Source organism: Tenrec ecaudatus, chromosome 5 (assembly GCF_050624435.1).
Source record: "Tenrec ecaudatus isolate mTenEca1 chromosome 5, mTenEca1.hap1, whole genome shotgun sequence".
NCBI lineage: Eukaryota > Metazoa > Chordata > Mammalia > Afrosoricida > Tenrecidae > Tenrec > Tenrec ecaudatus.
This window is the reverse complement of record NC_134534.1, coordinates 47,246,353-47,263,347: the sequence shown is the minus strand read 5'-3', so window position 1 is coordinate 47,263,347 and position 16,995 is coordinate 47,246,353. Positions and strand designations below refer to the sequence as shown.

Below are 16,995 nucleotides of genomic sequence, written 5' to 3'. Positions count from 1 at the left end.
GAGGTCCAATGTCCACCTGCTGCCTTAATACTAAACCTATAAATATATGCACATAGATCTGTTTCCCCACACTCTTATATAAATATATTTACATATGTACATTCTAGTCTTTAGACCTCTATAAATATCCTTTGTCACCTTGCTCTTTCCTCTATTTTCTTTTACTTTCCTCTTGTCCCACTATCATGCTCAGCCTTCATTTGGGATTCAGAAATTTATCTTGGTTATATTGCCCTTGCTGAATCCATACCAGGCCTCTCACACCCTCCTTGATACTGATTTTGGATCACTTGTTGCTCCCCTGTCCCTGGGTTGGTTAGCACCACCTCCTTACCCCCACCTCCCCATCTCCCATGTCCCCCTGGAACCAAAGGTCCCGTGTTTTCTCCTGCAGACTATTCATCCAGTCTATATTATCTAGATAGAGCTATAGAGATAATAACATACACCAAAAATCAAGCCATAGGAAGATAGGCTATGAGTGAGAACACATCGATGGAAATAAAAAAGGAAACCAATTATCCACAGAAGAATAAATTAATTAAAAGAAAAAATTTTTAAAAAGAAAGAAAAACCTGTAAATAGATTAAGGCCTGATTTTTGATCTCTAGGTGTGTTCTTCAGTCAGGTCCAATGGAATAGCATGCTCTGGCCCCAGAGTCTATCCTTTGTACTCCCTCAGGGACTCCCTGCTCTGCTCCCACAGTTGCTCTGCTGCACCAGTGTCACAGGGTCAGTCTGAGCCAGTCCAGACACTGAGTCTCCAGTGTTGTCCCCCTTAGGGCCCTGGACCATCAAGGGACAGCGTGCCTCGTAGTGGAACCAGCCATATTGTCTACTCTGTCCCGTGACTGTTCAGAGCGGGGATATCGTCCTCCATGCCTGGTGGGTGAGGTTGTGCCCCACTGTCTCTTCCTCCCCCTTCATTTACTCCCATTTGCTCTGATCAAACATGCCCCTCTCTCCTACCTGCATCTTCAGTGCCGTCCTCTCAAGTAAATTCTTCTGGGGGGAGGGGCAGTTGTCCACGTAGCAGGTACAGTGGCCGAGCCCTCAGGCCCCTCCACTGGCTCCCCACTCCTTGCCGGCACACTGCATTCATCTGGCACTGGCTTTCAATTTGGTCCCTCTTTCCCTGTGGAGACACAAACAATACCCTCCCCTTGGGTGGGTCAATGCACTATTCCCCCATCGCACATCTTTTTTTTCCCTTTCCCCTTTCCTCCCTCCACCCCCTTTTTAGTTGACTACAATATGTACCCCTGGATTTGGTCTGGCCCCTGCCATACTACCTGGACCCCACCCCTGGAGTGTTTGTATACAGTAGCTTTTTCGCTGTGCCCCTTTTGCACTTACCTTTCTGTTCTTTCTTTATATATATATATATATATATATATGTAATTTACCTAAGGGGACTCATGTTATACTTGTCCTTTTGTACATGACTTACTTCACTTAGCATAATTTCCTCCAGTTCTTCCTGTGTGGTGATATGCTTCATGCATTCATCACTGCTTTTTAACGATGCATAGTACTCCATTGTATGTATATACCACAGTTTTTTAATCCATTCGTTGTTTATGGAAATTTGGGTTGTTTCCAACTCCTTGCGATTGTGAACTATGTTGCAATGAACATTGGAGTACAGATGTCTGGCCGTAGTTTGCTTCTTGCCTCTTCTGGGTTTTTGCCCAGTAGGGGGATTGCTAGGTTGTATGGTAACTCAATTTCCATCTGTTTGAGAAATTGCCAAATCAATTTCCATAGTGGCTGTACATACCTACAGGTCCACCAGCAGTGGATAAGAGTTCCTATCTCACCACAGCCCCTCCAACACTTGCTGTTTTCTGATTTTTTGAATTGGGATATTTTTGAGGGTGTTAGGTGGTATCTCATAGTTGTTTTGATTTGCATTTCCCTTATGGCTAATGATCGGGAACATTTTTTCATATGTTTATTGGCCATTCAAATTTCAGACTCTGTGAAACTTCTGTTCAGGTCCTTTGCCCCCCTCCTCAGTGGGCAATTAGTTTTTCTCTTACTGTAAGCTTGCAAAGTATTGTAGATTTTAGTAGTCAGGCCTGTGTCCGATGTGTCATTGCTAAAGATGTTTTTCCAGTTGGTGGACTCTTGAATTATTTTTATGTACACAGGTGTCTTGTCTTCACTATATCCCACTTGTCTATTTGTGACTTTTCTGTGTTTGTGTCCTTCCCTATTTCTGATAGCCTCTGTATTCCCTGTGCCAAGGTTGTCAGGTTTGTCCCAATTCCCTCATTAATGGTCCTAATTGGGGTTTCATGTCAAGTTCTGTGATCCATCTTGAGTTTATTCTTGTGCATGGAGTGAGTTAAGGGTCTTGCTTCATTTTTCTGCAGGTAGGTATCCATTTTTTCTAGCACCATTTATTGAAGATGGCATCTTCTTCCCATTAAATATTTTTTGGGCCCTTATCAAAGATCAGTTGCCTGTATGCTGATGTTTTTATTTCTGGGTCTTCAGCTCTTTCTCATTGGTCTGAATATCTGTTATTATGCCAGTACCACACTGTTTTGACTACTGTAGCCAAATAGTATGTGCTGAAATCAGGTAGAGCAAGCCCTCCCACTTTGTCCTTCTTCTTGAGGAGTTCTCTTGGGCAGAACTGACATCTTTACTCTATTGAGTCTGTCAATCCACAAACATGGGATATTTTTCCATTTGTTGAGGCCACTCTTGATTTCTTGAAGTAGTGTTTTATAATTTTCCTCATACAAATCTTTCATTTTTTTAGTCAGGTATATCCCTAGGTATTTCAATTTGTGCTTGGCTATTTTAAAGGGTACTACCTTTTTAATCATCTCTCTGTGATCTTGTCTGATGTGTAGAACAGTCCAGTAGACTTCTGTTTGTTGATTTTGTATCCTGCCACTCTGCCATATTTCTCTATTGCTTCCATCACTCTAATTGTGGAGTTTTAGGGATCTTCCATATATAGACTTATATAGTCTGCTAATAATGATAATTTTGCCTCTTCCTCAGATGAATATTTTCAATATCTTTCATTTGTCTTATGTTGTTAGCTAGGACCTCCAGTATGATATTAAATAGGATTAGGGACAAGGGGCATCCTTGTCTGGACCACTTTTTTAATAGAATTGTTTTCATCTCTTCTCCATTAACTACCACGTTAGATATTGGTTTTTCATATATGGGTTGTATAGTATTGAGGAATGTTCCTTCTATTGCTATCTTCTTGAGTGTCTTAAACAGGAATGTGTCTTGGATGTTGTCAAATGCTTTTTCCGCATCTATCGATATTATCATGTGGTTCTTATCATTTTTCCTGCCAATTTGGCGAATAATGCTGATGGTCTTTCGTATGTTGAACCATCCCTTCATCCCTGGTATTAATCCCACTTGGTCATGGTGAATTATTTTTTAATATGTTTTTGCATTCTATTTTGTTAAGGATTTTTGCATCAATATTTATTATGGATATGTGTCTATAGTTTTCGATTGTTGTGGCATCTTTGCCCGCTTTAGGTATCAGTTATACTAGCTTCATAGAAAGAGTTTGGGAGTTTTCCATCTTCTTCTACATTCTGGAAATGTTTGTACAGGATTGGTGTCAGTTCTTCCCTGAATGCTTGGCAGAATTCTCCAGTGAAGACATCTAACCCAGGGGATATTTTTGTTGGTAATCCCTTGATTACCTTTTCTATTTTTTCCATTGCTATGGGTCTGTGGAGATTCTTGACATCCATCTGAGATAGTCTAGGGAGAGATTGTGTTTCCAAATATTTGTCCATGTCTTCCAACTTGCTGAATTTGTTAGAGTATAGACCTTCATAATACTGTGTAATTATCCTTTTGATTTCATTAGGGTCCATTGTAATATCCCCCATTTCATTCCTCATCCTTGCAAATGTCGTTTGTTCCTTCCTTTCTTTGGTTAGGTTTGCCAGAGGTCTATCAATTCTGTTAATTCTTTCAAAGAACCAACTTTTAACAGCATTAATTTTTCCCATAGTTTTCGTGTCTCCTGTATCTCGGCTCTGATTTCTATTATATCTATCCTCTTGCTATTAATAGGGTTGTTCTGTTGAATCTGCTCTAATTGGTGTAAGTTTTGTGTCAGCATATCATCCATGAGTCTCTCTTCTTTTTTAATGTGTGCATTTATTGCTATCAGCCTTCCTCTGATTAATGCGTTTGCTGTATCCCTCAGGATTTGCTACGTCATATTTTCATTCTCGTTGGTTTCTAGAAACTTCCCGATTTCATCTCTGATCTGGGTCAATACACACTCCTTTTGAAATAGGAAAATTTTCATCCTCCGATTGTTTGCCCTTGTTTTCTTCACTGTCCTTCTGTTAATTTCCAGCTTTATGATGCAATGATCAGAGAGAGATGTCTGTATAACCTGTATGTGCTTGAATTTACTCAAGTTCAACTTGAGTCCCAGCATGTGGTCTATTTTTGATTATGTGTCATGTGGACTTGAAAAGAATGTGCATTTTTTGCATGTGGGTAGAAAGCTCTGGAAATACCTATCAAGTCAAGTCGTCCAATTGTGCTATTGAGATCTGTAGCCTCCTTGTTGAGGTTCTTTCCCAATGATCTGTCTTTTACAGAGAGTGGTGTATTAAAGTCACCAACTATAATTGTTGAGCCTGTGATCTCTTTTTTCATCTTTTGGAGTGTTTGATTTATGAATTTCTCAGGTCTCTCGTTAGGTGCATATATATTTATTATGCTCACGTGTTCTAGGTCTATTGTTCCCCTGAGCATTATATAGTGCCCCCCCTTGTCTCTTGTTATTGCCTGTATCTTGAGGTCAATTTGGTCAGATATTAAGATCGCTACCCCTGCTGTTTTGCATTACCATTTGCTTGGTATATTTTTCTCCAGCCTTTAATTCTAAACCTGTTTTTGTCTGCAAGCTTGAGATGAGTCTCCTGGAGACATCAGATCGATGGATTATGTTTCCTGAACCATTCTGTTAGCCTCTGCCTTTTAATGCCCGAGTTCAGGCTATTGATATTCAGTGTTATTATATCCATCTGTGGACTCTGTGATATCATCTTGTACCTTTTGTGTTGGATATTTTCCTATCTACCTATCTTATCTGCTTGTGTTGTGTGTGTGATTTATGTTTGCCTTCTTTCCACTATTGAGCTGATGCTATCCTGGGGGCTGTTTCCTCTTTGTTGCCCTATGGGTGGAGTTGTTCTATGTGATGGTCTCTCATTTTCCCTCGGTGAGTATTGATCTTCTGCCTTTTAATGCCTGAGTTCAGGCTATTGATATTCAGTGTTATTATATCCATCTGTGGACTCTATAATATCATCTTGTACCTTTTGTGTTGGATATTTTCCAATATACCTGTATTATCTGCTTGTGTTATGTGTGTGGTTTCTGTTTGCTTTCTTTCCACTATTGAGCTGATGCCATCCTGAGGGCTGTATCCTCTTTGTCGCCTATGGGTGGAGTTGTTCTATATGATGGTCTCTTATTTGCCCTTGGTGAGTGTTGATCTTTTGCACATACTGGATCGGCAAGGATCTTTTGTAGGGTTGGATTTTTTTTTATGTATTCTTTGAGGTTGTCCTTTTCTAGGAAGACTCTTATTTCTCCATCAATCTTAATAGATAATTTGGCTGGGTAAAATATTCTTGGGTTTGTGTTGTTTTCCTTCAATTTTTGGAATATGTTACTCCATTCCCTCCACTTCTTCGTCATTTCTGTTAATAGGTCTGAACATACTCTTACTGGGGTACCTTTATACATGACTATTTGATTTTCTCTAGTTGCTTTTATAATCTCCTTTTCCTCATAATTTGACAATTATATGCCTTGATGACTTCTTGGGATTCACTCTGGCTGGTGTTCTTTCAACCTCTTGAATGGTTGCCTGATTTTCATTTACTAAGCTGGGGAAGTTTTCCTCTAAGAATTCCCTTGCTATTTTCACTGTTGACTTCTTTGGTGTGTCTTGTTCCAGTAGTCCAATTATTCTAATATTGTTTCTTTTCACAGCATGGCTTGACATGGCTCTCAAGGTTTTTTCAGCTAATTTGACTGCTTTCCCCATTTGTTCAAATCTGCTTGGTTTTCCTCTAGGTCATTGGTGCAATTCTCTGCCTCCTCAAGTCTATTGGCAAGGTCTGTCAATTTGTCATTGGATTTTGTTATTTTATCCCTTAACTCTTGTATTTCCCTTTGGTGTGTTGCCTTTATTTCCTCTATCATTTCTTCTCCCCCCCCCCGCATTGTTTCCCTCATTTAGTTTATGACTTCAAGCAGCATTTTGAAAATTACTTTTTGTGTCAAGTCAATATCTGCTTCTTCTGTACCCATTGTTAAGTTCATGACTTCTTCTGGCATTATCTTCTATTTCTCCTGATTTTTTTGTTGAAGCTGTTAGAACTGCTTGCCGTTTGCATGTTGTTTTATAGGAGCCTGGAGCCATCTTCCTGAGTATAAGAGCCCTGGGCTCTCTCTTGGGGGACTTGTATGAGCACTTCTATGAACTATCTGCAGTAGTTGTATTGAGGGGTCAGGCTATTGCTATATCTTCTTGTGGTTTCTCTCTTATCCTAGCCATCAGTATTCCATTACTTGGAATGTGTTTCGGATATTCCTCTCATGTGACATTGGTCAGGTTGTTGTGGACCCACAAGGGCGTCGCTTCCCTGGCTGATTTATAAGTAGGCTTCATGGTTATTGGAGCATGTCGGCTGGCCTATGGTGTTTTCCTTTGCAACTGGAGTGCTGAGGAGGGCATGTGGGTATACCCTTTTTGGTGTAGAGCTTTGTAGCTGTCAGGGTAGTTACCGTAGACAGAGAGACCGCATTGGCGGTTGGGTGGATGTTCCCGCAGTAGCATGGAACCCCACCAGTGGTGGTCAACCATTTCCCCCAGTCACTTTTAGGGCCTCGGGATTTAGGCTGGGCATGCCCCCACTTTTTGTAGGTAAGAACTTCTTTCTGCTTGGTGTGTGGAAGAGGACCAGCCTGAATTCCCCAGCTGCTTGTCAAGCCAATAAATGTGGGTGGGAGATCCCCCAGCTGGGTCTTCAGAGTTTCTGTAGGCAGAGTGGAGTGGTCTGGAGGTCGCTAGTGGCTTGTGACAGGAAAGAGAGTGAAAGGAGAGGAAAAAGAGAGCAATAGGAAGACACAGACTGGAGAAACAATGCCAAGATAATCGACCCCCACTCACACGCACAACTAAAATGCACAGATTAAACAAGTGAAAACATTTAAAAAATTAAGAAAGGAAAATAACAAAGAAGGAGAACTGAATCTGCTGAGGTTGTGGCAGGCAATTAAGAAGAGCTAGAAGAGGACAAAAGAAGAAAACATGAAAGAAGAACACAAAGAAAAAAAGAAGAGAAAAAGAAGGAGAATGAGAGAGAATTTTTAAAATAGATAAAGAAATAGCTGACCCCGTGCTGTGCTGTGTGTAGCACTGACTCGTTCTGTGTACAGCACTGTCTTAGGGGAAGGCTGCCCACTGGGAAGACAGGGTTGCCCTAGGCAGAGTGTAGGTGTCTGGGAATCAGCAGTGGCATGTGAAAGGAATGAGAGGGAGAAGAGCGAGTCATACGAGCAGGGAGAGAAGCAAAGAGAACAAAGACAGAAAGAGGAAATAAAGAGAAAGAGAAAGAAGGGGAAAAACCCCAACTGAGTTCACTAAAATTGGCTGTGATGGTAAAGAGGGAGGAGAGAGAGAAGGAGGAAATAAAGAATAAAGGTGTACCTGATCTATGATTGCTTGAATGTGGGGCTAGAGGGGTTTAGACCCTGCCCCACAATGGCAGGTTGGTGTGCCCTTTTAATGCCGAGACCCAGTGGTGCTGGGCACAATTTCCCTAGTTTACAAGATCGCCTTAGTGGTCCAATGCAGGTTTCCTCAGCAGCGCAGCACGGTGTAGATGTTTGTCCCAGCTGCCTTGTGTGGTGCACAGCCCTCCCACGAGGGCAGGCTGGAGTTCCTCCTGCTATTTGGGTTGATTTGTCCTAAGCAGAGGGTAGTGACCTGGAAGCCAGTAGTGGCATATGATAGGAGTGAGTGAGAAGAGGAGAAAGAGGGGGAAAAAAAACAAGGAAAAAGAAGAAAGAGAGAGAAAAAAAAACCCCCAACACAAACCTGAGTTCATTGAGACTGAGTGCAGTGGGAACGATAGAAGGGCTAGTGAATAAAGTGAGAAGAAATAGAGTAGTAGGTAAGGAGATAGCTGAGACTTGATCCCCTGTCAGTGAGACTGGAGGAGTTCCAACTCTTCCTCAAGGGAGCACGGTGGTGTACCCGTTTGATGTAGGGTTCCACAGACACTGTGTGGGATTACTTTCAAAGGCAAGGTCATACCCGTGAACAGGCGTCAATTGAGTGCTGGAGTTCACTGTTCTACATGCTTTGTGCTGTATGTAGCACTGCATCAGGGGTGGGGGCTGGGGTGTTCCCACAGTCCCTTCCAGGTCCCCAGGACAGGCCTCCCAAGCTATGTGTAGAATCACTGAAAGGGAAGTTGTGTTTATTTTCCTATCTAGACTGCTAGTTCCTACTAGAGCAGAGGAGTTTATTTTTTATCCCCCTGGCCAGCCACAATAAGATCAAATTACATTGCCTCCCACAGTCTCTAGGCAGCAGCTCCGTGCAGTTTGAAGCTGATACATGCTACAGAGAGTCTTTGTTATTTAAAAAAAAAAGCTGTTAGGCCCTGTAGCTGAGTTCTGTCATTCCTTAACTATATTTCTTCTTATGCTAATTTATGTTAAACACCCCTCCCCCCACTGCCTATGCGCTCCTTGGAGCTGAGCAACCAGACTGGGGTTTGAGTTTTAAACCATTAATATATATTTCGCCCTTTTTAATGTTATGCTTGTGATGTGCTCTGATTGGGGGCTGTCAGGCTGACCCCCGGAGGGGGAGATCTACCTTATCAGGGTGGTTGTTTTCTTCTCGGCCAATTAGAACTAAATTCACTCCCTGGACTCCGACTTTCCACCTATTTTATCCCACACCACGATCTACCTAAGGTAAATATCTCCTTTTTCTTCTCCAAATTATGGCTAACTGCCACAGCCACTTTCCAGGCTGAGCTCAAAGCAGCCAATGTGTGGAGAGCTCCGATGTGGGTTCTCCATTCTGTCCCCTCTCAGGCGTTAGCCTGGAGAAATCTCTCTACCCTGCAAGGGTGCAGCCAGAGCCTGCGGGCTCGCCAAAGCTAGAGCACTTTAAAACATCCTTGGTTTGCTTTGTGAGTGGAAATCACATGCAAAAAGAGGTTCGGGAGAGACCCTAGTACCCTAGATCTATTTTCAGGACTCTACCTCCCCATTTCCTTCACCTTACCTCCCAATTTTCTGGTCTAGCAGCAGGAGCTCCAGAGGGGTGAGTCTTTTCGGGTTGCCATTTTATCCCGGTCCCAGGGAATCAGTTCTTTGGGAGAGTACTTTATCAGTAGTCTCAGGATCTTTGATTTTTCTTGGCTGCTTGTAGACGTATAGTTACATGACATCTGTCCCCAACCCCGTGACCCGTATGTGTTTGTATTCTTTCCTTTTTGTAAAACAACATTCAGAAGGGATTTAGTTTAGGACCAAACCTCTTGTTTCCTAAAACCAAACCAAGCCCACTGCCAATTCCAACTCAGAGTAACCCTAGAGGTCAGTGTAGCTTTGCCCTTTATGTTTCTGAGACTAAATCTTTATGGGAGCAGAAAGCCTCATCTTTCTCCCACAGATACACTGGTGAGGTCAAACTGCTGATATCATGATGGCCAGTCACCCACTATGCCCGCAGGACTTCTCCTAGTTCCTAACAGGGTCTTATTGACTGGAACAGAGGCAGAACTTCTCCACAAGTTTTATTCAGTTCATTATATGTAGGTTCTATTATTGTTCCATCTTATAGATAATGAAACAAAGTCCCAGAGAGTCTATTAACTTCACAAAAGAGCAATTAGGTGTTGCGTCAATAATGCCAAGCTACACCATTGGCTGCCAGAGTCCCTGTGGCAATATTGCCTCAGAAAAGTGATACTGGGAGGTTAGGGGAAGGGAGACAGAGGTAATCCCAGTTGGAGGATGCTCTGGTTTGTGTAGAAGGCTGAGTGAGTAGTCAGCCCAATGTTCTACCAGTGTTTTCTAGTTTAATCATTTCAATTTAATTCTATGCTATGTAGTATTGGTAAAACTCTTACTTCAGAGATTTTAACCTCCAGACCAGGTTATAGAGCGAATCAATCATGGATCCAGGGTTTTGTTTAAGCGTTTACCTAGGTATCTATCAGATGGACAGCTTTTCTCTTGATTCTAAATTTCCCTGTGTTTCATGCACACAGTAACATAATATTTTCAAAGTACATCATTCCTTCTAAAGACTTATATTCATTTAGACATTTTATAATTCAAATTATATAAATTAACTAGCCATATACAAGGCAAAATTAAAGACATCTGAAACTAATTTTAATTTCTGATGAATTAAAAATAGAAATGATCTTTGACCTATTACTTTTTATCTAACATATATTCCCATTGTAATTATATATGAGCTATTTCAAAAGAACAATTTATTTTTCCCCAAACGATGTATTTCCCTTTCAATAACACTGGATTTAGACAATCATTACATTGTTTATCCTCAAAAACTGTAATCTAAAAAAAAGAGGACCTGATGCAGAGGGCTTAAGTGGAGAGCAAATACTCTGAGAGTGATTAGGGCAAAGAATGTACGGATGTGCTTTATACAATTGATGTAGGTATATGTGTGGATTGTGATGAGTTGTATGAGCCCCTAATAAAATGTAAAAAAAGAAAAGAAAAAAAAGAAAATGACTAGGGCAAATAATATACAGATGTGCGTTATATAATTGATGTATGTATATGCATGGATTGTGGTATGAGTTGTATGAGCCCCTAATAAAATGTTTAAAAAACAAAACAAAACAAAAAAACTGTAATCTTCTAAAAGAATGTTCGCATTATTGCACTCACTCTTCACCTCCCACTCACTCACTCACTCTCACTCACCCAGGCTCCTCTTTACAGATCTCTGTAGTTACTTAAACTCTTCCATCATCTCCATATAATTAAACAAATTCATCTCCCATGTGTTATTTCAAGGACTGAATCTTTTTTTTAATATTCACATTTTCTTTCTTTTTTTAATCATTTTATTAGGGGATCAAACAACTCTTATCACAATCCATATATACATCAGTTGTGTAACTCACATTTGTACATTCATTGCCCTCATCATTCTCAAAACATTTGCTTTCTATTTGAGCCCTTGGTGTTAGCTCTCCATTTTTTGCCCTCCCTCCTCACTCTTCCCTCCCTCATGAACCCTTGATAATTTATTATTTTGTCATATCTTGCTCTGTCTGACGTCTCCCTTCAACCACTTTTCTGTTGTCTGTCCCCCAGGGATGAGGTCACATATAGATCCTTGTAATCAGTTCCCCCTTTCTAACCCAACCTCCCTCTACCCTTCCAGTATTGCCACTCACACCACTGGTCCTGAAGGGATCATCCATCCTGAATTCCCTGTTTCCAGTTCCTCTCTGTACCAGTGTACATCCTCTGATCTAGCTGGATTTATAAAGTAGAATTGGGACCATAATAGTGGGAAGGAGGAAGCATTTAGGAACTAGAGGAAAGTTGTATGTTTCATCGTTGCTACATCACACCCTGACTGGCTCGTCTCCTCCCCAAGACCCTTCTGTAAGGGGATGTCCAGTGGCCTACAAATGGGCTTTGGGTCTCCACTCCGCACTCCCCGCCTCATTCACTATGATATGATTTTTTGTTCTGATGATGCCTGATACCTGATCCTTTCAACACCTTGTGCTTGCACAGGCTGGTGTGCTTCTTCCATGTGGGCTTTGTTGCTTCTGAGCTAGATGGCCGCTTGTTTACCTTCAAGCCGTTAAGACCCAAGACGCTATATCTTTTGATAGCAGGGCACCATCAGCTTTCTTCACCATATTTGCTTATGCACCCATTTGTCTTCAGCGATCATATCAGGGAGGTGAGCACACAATGATATGATTGTTTTGTTCTTTGATGCCTGATGACTGATCCCTTCAGCACCTGTGATTGCACAGCTGGTGTGCTTCTTCCATGTGGGCTTTGTTGCTTCTGAGCTAGATGGCAGCTTGTTTGCCTTCAAGCCTTTAAGACCCCAGATTCTATATCTTTTGATAGCCAGGCACCATCAGCTTTCTTTACCACATTTGCTTATTCAACCACTTTGTCTTCAGCAGTTGTGTTGGGAATGAATATCATAGAATGCCAATTTAATAGAAGAAAGTATTCTTGCATTGAGGGAGTACTTGAGTGGAGGCCCAATGTCCTTCTGCCACCTTAATGCTAAATCTATAAATATATGCCCATAGATCTATTTCCCCATCCTCATATATAAATATATTTGGATATGTACATGCCTTTATTTAGACCTCTATAAATGCCCTTTCCCTTCTAGCTCTTTCCTCTCTTTCCTTTGACATTCCTCTTGTCCCCCTATTATGCTCAGTCTTCATTTGGGTTTCAGTAATACCTCTTGGTTACATTACCCTTGGTCACACCCTACCAGGCCTCCTACATCCTCCTCACCACGAATTTGGATCATTTGTTATTCCCTTTTTCCTGGGTTTCTTAACACTTTCCCCCCACCTCCCCCTCTCCCATGCACCCCGGAACTGTCAGTCCCGTTGTTTTCTCCTCCAGATTGTTCATCCAGCCAATCTTATTTAGACAGACCTGTGGAGATACTAACATGCACAAAAACAAGACAGAGCAAAACCAAGCAACAATATACAACAAAACCACCACCACAACAAACCAATGACAAACAAAACAAGAAAGAAAAGCTTGTAGTTAGTTCAAGGATTGGTTGTTGGCCTTTAGGAGTGTTTTCAAGTCCTGTCTGTTGGGGCACCATGCCCTGGCCCCAAAGTGCACCTTCAGCATTCTCTGGGGACCTCACCGTTCCATTCTCTTGCTGTTCTGTTGCTCCCCCTTAGTGTTTTGTCTCGGTTTGGCGGGATCAGATCGGGAGCAATTCCCATACTGTGTCTCTGGTGTTGTCCTCAGTGAGGGATGTCATGCCTCATTGTGGGGGTCTGAATCTTTGTCTATGTATTTTCTGCACCTTTAAGTGAGACTAAACCATTGAATTCTTGTAGCTAAAAAAATAACCTTTAAAATCAATATCTGATTCTGAATCACAATTTACCTTCTGCATAAATAGTTGGGCAAAGTGTGAGCACAGACACATCATTTAGAAGTGGTAGGAATATTAGTGTGAAAGGGAAGTGCTTTCAGAAAGGACAAGTTCAGTCTTGCAAATATTCAGGAGAATGAGTTGAAGTGGGTAGGAGGTTGCTGTTGAAGGATCAGGCATGTAAGTAACCCATGTCCAAGGCAGTTGGCTGTATAAAGGCCACTTTCCTAGGATAATACTAACTGAGAGGGTAAAGTAATAGGGGACAGAGATGCGGCAATCTCTAGGATTGTGTTGTGATTTTAAAAATTGTTGCTGAATTTAATTAGGGTGAAGAAGTAAAAAATTATGTATATATCTCCAAAGATTCCTAGCAGAGCCTGATCTGGAATAGTTTAATACCCTTGGGAAAAATAATTTCATATAAAAACATTGGCAAGCAAAAGGTCCTGAATAAATCAATCTTATGCACTATTAAAATTTCATGAAGTATTTGTGTAACATTTATACAGGACTTGTACACTACTGGAATAAAAAAGAGAGGACATTTAATGGAGTGAGGCAAATGTTTATTTTGTTTTACTTGCTTGGTCAGTAAAGGTTCTATTTTATATATTTCATACTTCAAAAATTTTTATTTTGAGATAATGTTATTAAGGGTCACAGTGAAAGGTGACTTCCATGCCTTCACTTTCCCCCTTGTTGTTTAATATTATAATGGTATTATTACACAAGGTGAAATTTCTGGACATATCTGTGTGGATAGGGCTAATACAAATGGAATTAAAAACTTTGACTCATACAAGTTATTTTCTCTAAGATGGCTGATGTCAGGCACTCAGTGCAACACATCATCTGGACCAGAATTTATTAAATTTCAGTGTGTCTGAGTTACCTGCGAACCTTATTCATCTGAAAATTGCTATCTAGTAGGTCTCGGGTAGATTAGAGTCTAGTTCTTAAAAGCTACCAGGTGATACAGGTTCTATTAGTTGCTGAATCACCCTTAAGAAGTAAGAATTTATCCCTTAGTCCATGTGATAGACTCAAGTTTAGTGTCCTCCATTCTGAATTTTTACATAATTTTTGCATATTATAATTATATGTACCAAATTTGAAGCTAAATATATCAAATTTAACATGCAGTATAAGTGTATTCTGATTTAGGTTTCTGTACGTGAAAGTTACAGATATAATGTAACTTGCTCTCTTTATGTTGATGGCAATGGAGCTACATAATTTGTAATGTTAATCATTTATAATATATTATATATAGTATGGTATCTTTATTTAACAGAAGCTCTGAGGAATGCAGTGGAGGAGTGGAGGTCAAGGGGGCTGATATCAAGAAGTTCAAGCAGGAAGAGAATATTTTGAAACTAATTGTTATAGCAATTGTACAATACTACTTGGTGTGATTGAACTATGGAATAGTATGATATCTGTATTAGTTCCCAATAAAACAGTTTTGGAAAAAATAAATTCTCCATACTTATTTAAAAAATATAAATTCATAAAATGTGACTCATTTAAAGCCACAGAGTTATTTTGGGAATAATCTGAGGAATCATATTATTTTTTAATTTAGGAAATAGCATCAAGACTTATAATGAATCAGCTAGCAGAAAAGGATTCTTTACTAATGCAAGCCGTAGCATGCTACCCACAGATCAGAAATTTAATTTCTCGAAGAAAAGAATGTGCAATATGTGGAAAGTACTTTCTAACCATGTGGCTGGAATGTGTTCAATTTGTTCCTCCATCAAAGGTAAATGGTGCTTGTTGCTGAACGTGAGGATAAGACCTCTTATCCTTTGTCTTTACTTAAGACTTAGATCCTAAGTCAACTAATAATAACTAGATAGCTAAGAGTTAAACTTTATAGAATGATGTCAGATTTTGATAGATAAATTTTGTAATTGTCCACAATGATCATGATCACCCCACAATTTACATTTATTAGAACACATATATTGTAGGAATATTCCATATAAATTGAAAATTTTAAACCATAAAATTGATACTTTATTAATCTTAATAATAAAATGAGAGCTATTGTTATGCTTTGGCTGTTAATCAAAAGTTTGGCAGCTCAAAATCACCAGCTACTTTGTGGAAGAAAGATGAGGCTTTCTACTCCTGTGAAGATTCACAGTCTTGGACACTCACAGAAAGAGTTGTATTTATAAAACTCTTTAAAAAAATTTTATTGGGGGCTCATACAATTCTTTTTACAATACATATACACATTCATTGTGTCAAGCACATTTGTACTTTTGTTGCCATCATCATTCTCAAAAGTTTTTCTTTCTACTTGAGCCTACTGAGCTCTGTCTTACAGAGTTGCTGTGAGTCTGAATTGACTCTGTGGCAGTGAATTTGGATTATTCATTTTGATATTCCACTAGGGAAAATAATTTTTTGTTAATATATGAGTGTGCACTAAAGTGCATCTATAATATTGTGTCTTCCAGGAGTTTTGCGATGGCAATTAACATAGCTCATGAAGCGCAGTCAAAAGGGCCAACAAACTTATCCCATAAAGGTAGCAAATCATTAAGGCTTGTGGACCACAGGAGCTCTAAAGGAGAAGAGCAAATGGTTAACACTTGGCTATTCACTGGAAGCTCGGTGGTTCAAACCCACCATTGGCATCTCATGGAACTGTCTGGTTGAGGAGCGCAGGTCAACTTTGCCACACGGGGAGTTGCTATGAACTGGACTTGACTTGACTGGATGGCAATTGGTTGATTTGTCTGTTTTGTTGTTGTTATTGTTTTGTGGACCAGGTCTCGATTGCAAATGCCCCTTTCCATCTCTGTCACTTCATAGTAGCTCTAGATAAAGGAACATGATTGTGTTTCAGAAAATATGTATTTATAGACTCCAATGTTTGAATTTTGCATACTATTCACAAGTCATGAAATAGTTTTCTTTTGGGGTTTTCAAGCCATTTGTAAATACTAAAAATGTCCTTAGCTTTCAAATTGTGTGACAGTAGGCAGCAATTTGCATGATCCTTTCTAGACCATCCAACATTTGCTTCCTTTCTCCTCTTGGTAAGCGCCTGACCTCTCTCGGCTCAAAAGTGTGAGGTGGACACCTGAGTTACTCTCTGAAGTCATACATGTTAACAAATAGATCTTTTACTTCCATGACACTGGGAATGAAACCTGTTGCTCTGAAATATCATGCTTCCCCGGGTCATTGTTTTGAACTAAGCTTTGGACCAGTAAAGTATTTTCTTTTTTTCTGGGTCAAGGTCATGTGGGTTTCTTAAAGTGAAGACGACTAACCATACCCTGTGCTCATTTAAGATAGGCTCCTCTTCAGGCTTGTAGGGATGCTCGAGAGCCTGGGGTTTAGTCCTAGGGCTGTGTGTGTGTTTCAAATTTTGATAGGAGGCTGGGGTTCTAACCTCTGCAATAATGTTCAGCTCTGGAGACTCTGATTCTAACTCCTGTGGTCATAGTGATTTAGGGGATAATTAGACCTGACTGGACTGATGCTAATAAGGGACCCAAATCAGAATTCTGCTTATACCTATCTCAGTGGCCATTGACCTACTTTACCTATGGGGCTTTAAAAAATACAGATGGCTCATACAAGACTACTCAAATTAGAATCCGGGCCATATGAAGTTCATAACGTCTCCCCGTTGACTTCGTAAGCCATTAGCTGTGAAACTGCTCCTATTTGTTAGGGATGTTCCAGCACCACAGTACAATGACAGCGTCTTATTTATCTTGGGAAGCAAGACCTAGCTTTGGTGGCTTTCC

General features: G+C 40.4%; 1 protein-coding gene across 2 annotated transcripts in view; it reads left to right on the top strand.

The window, feature by feature from the left end:
- Nucleotides 1–16,995, top strand: part of LRRC69 (leucine rich repeat containing 69) — a 110,599-nt gene that overhangs the window by 73,345 nt on the left and 20,259 nt on the right. For both annotated transcript variants that reach the window (XM_075550614.1, XM_075550613.1), the window contains one exon: nucleotides 14,805–14,984. In XM_075550614.1, the coding sequence (XP_075406729.1) occupies nucleotides 14,805–14,984 (180 nt within the window). The remainder of the gene's footprint in view (nucleotides 1–14,804; nucleotides 14,985–16,995) is intronic.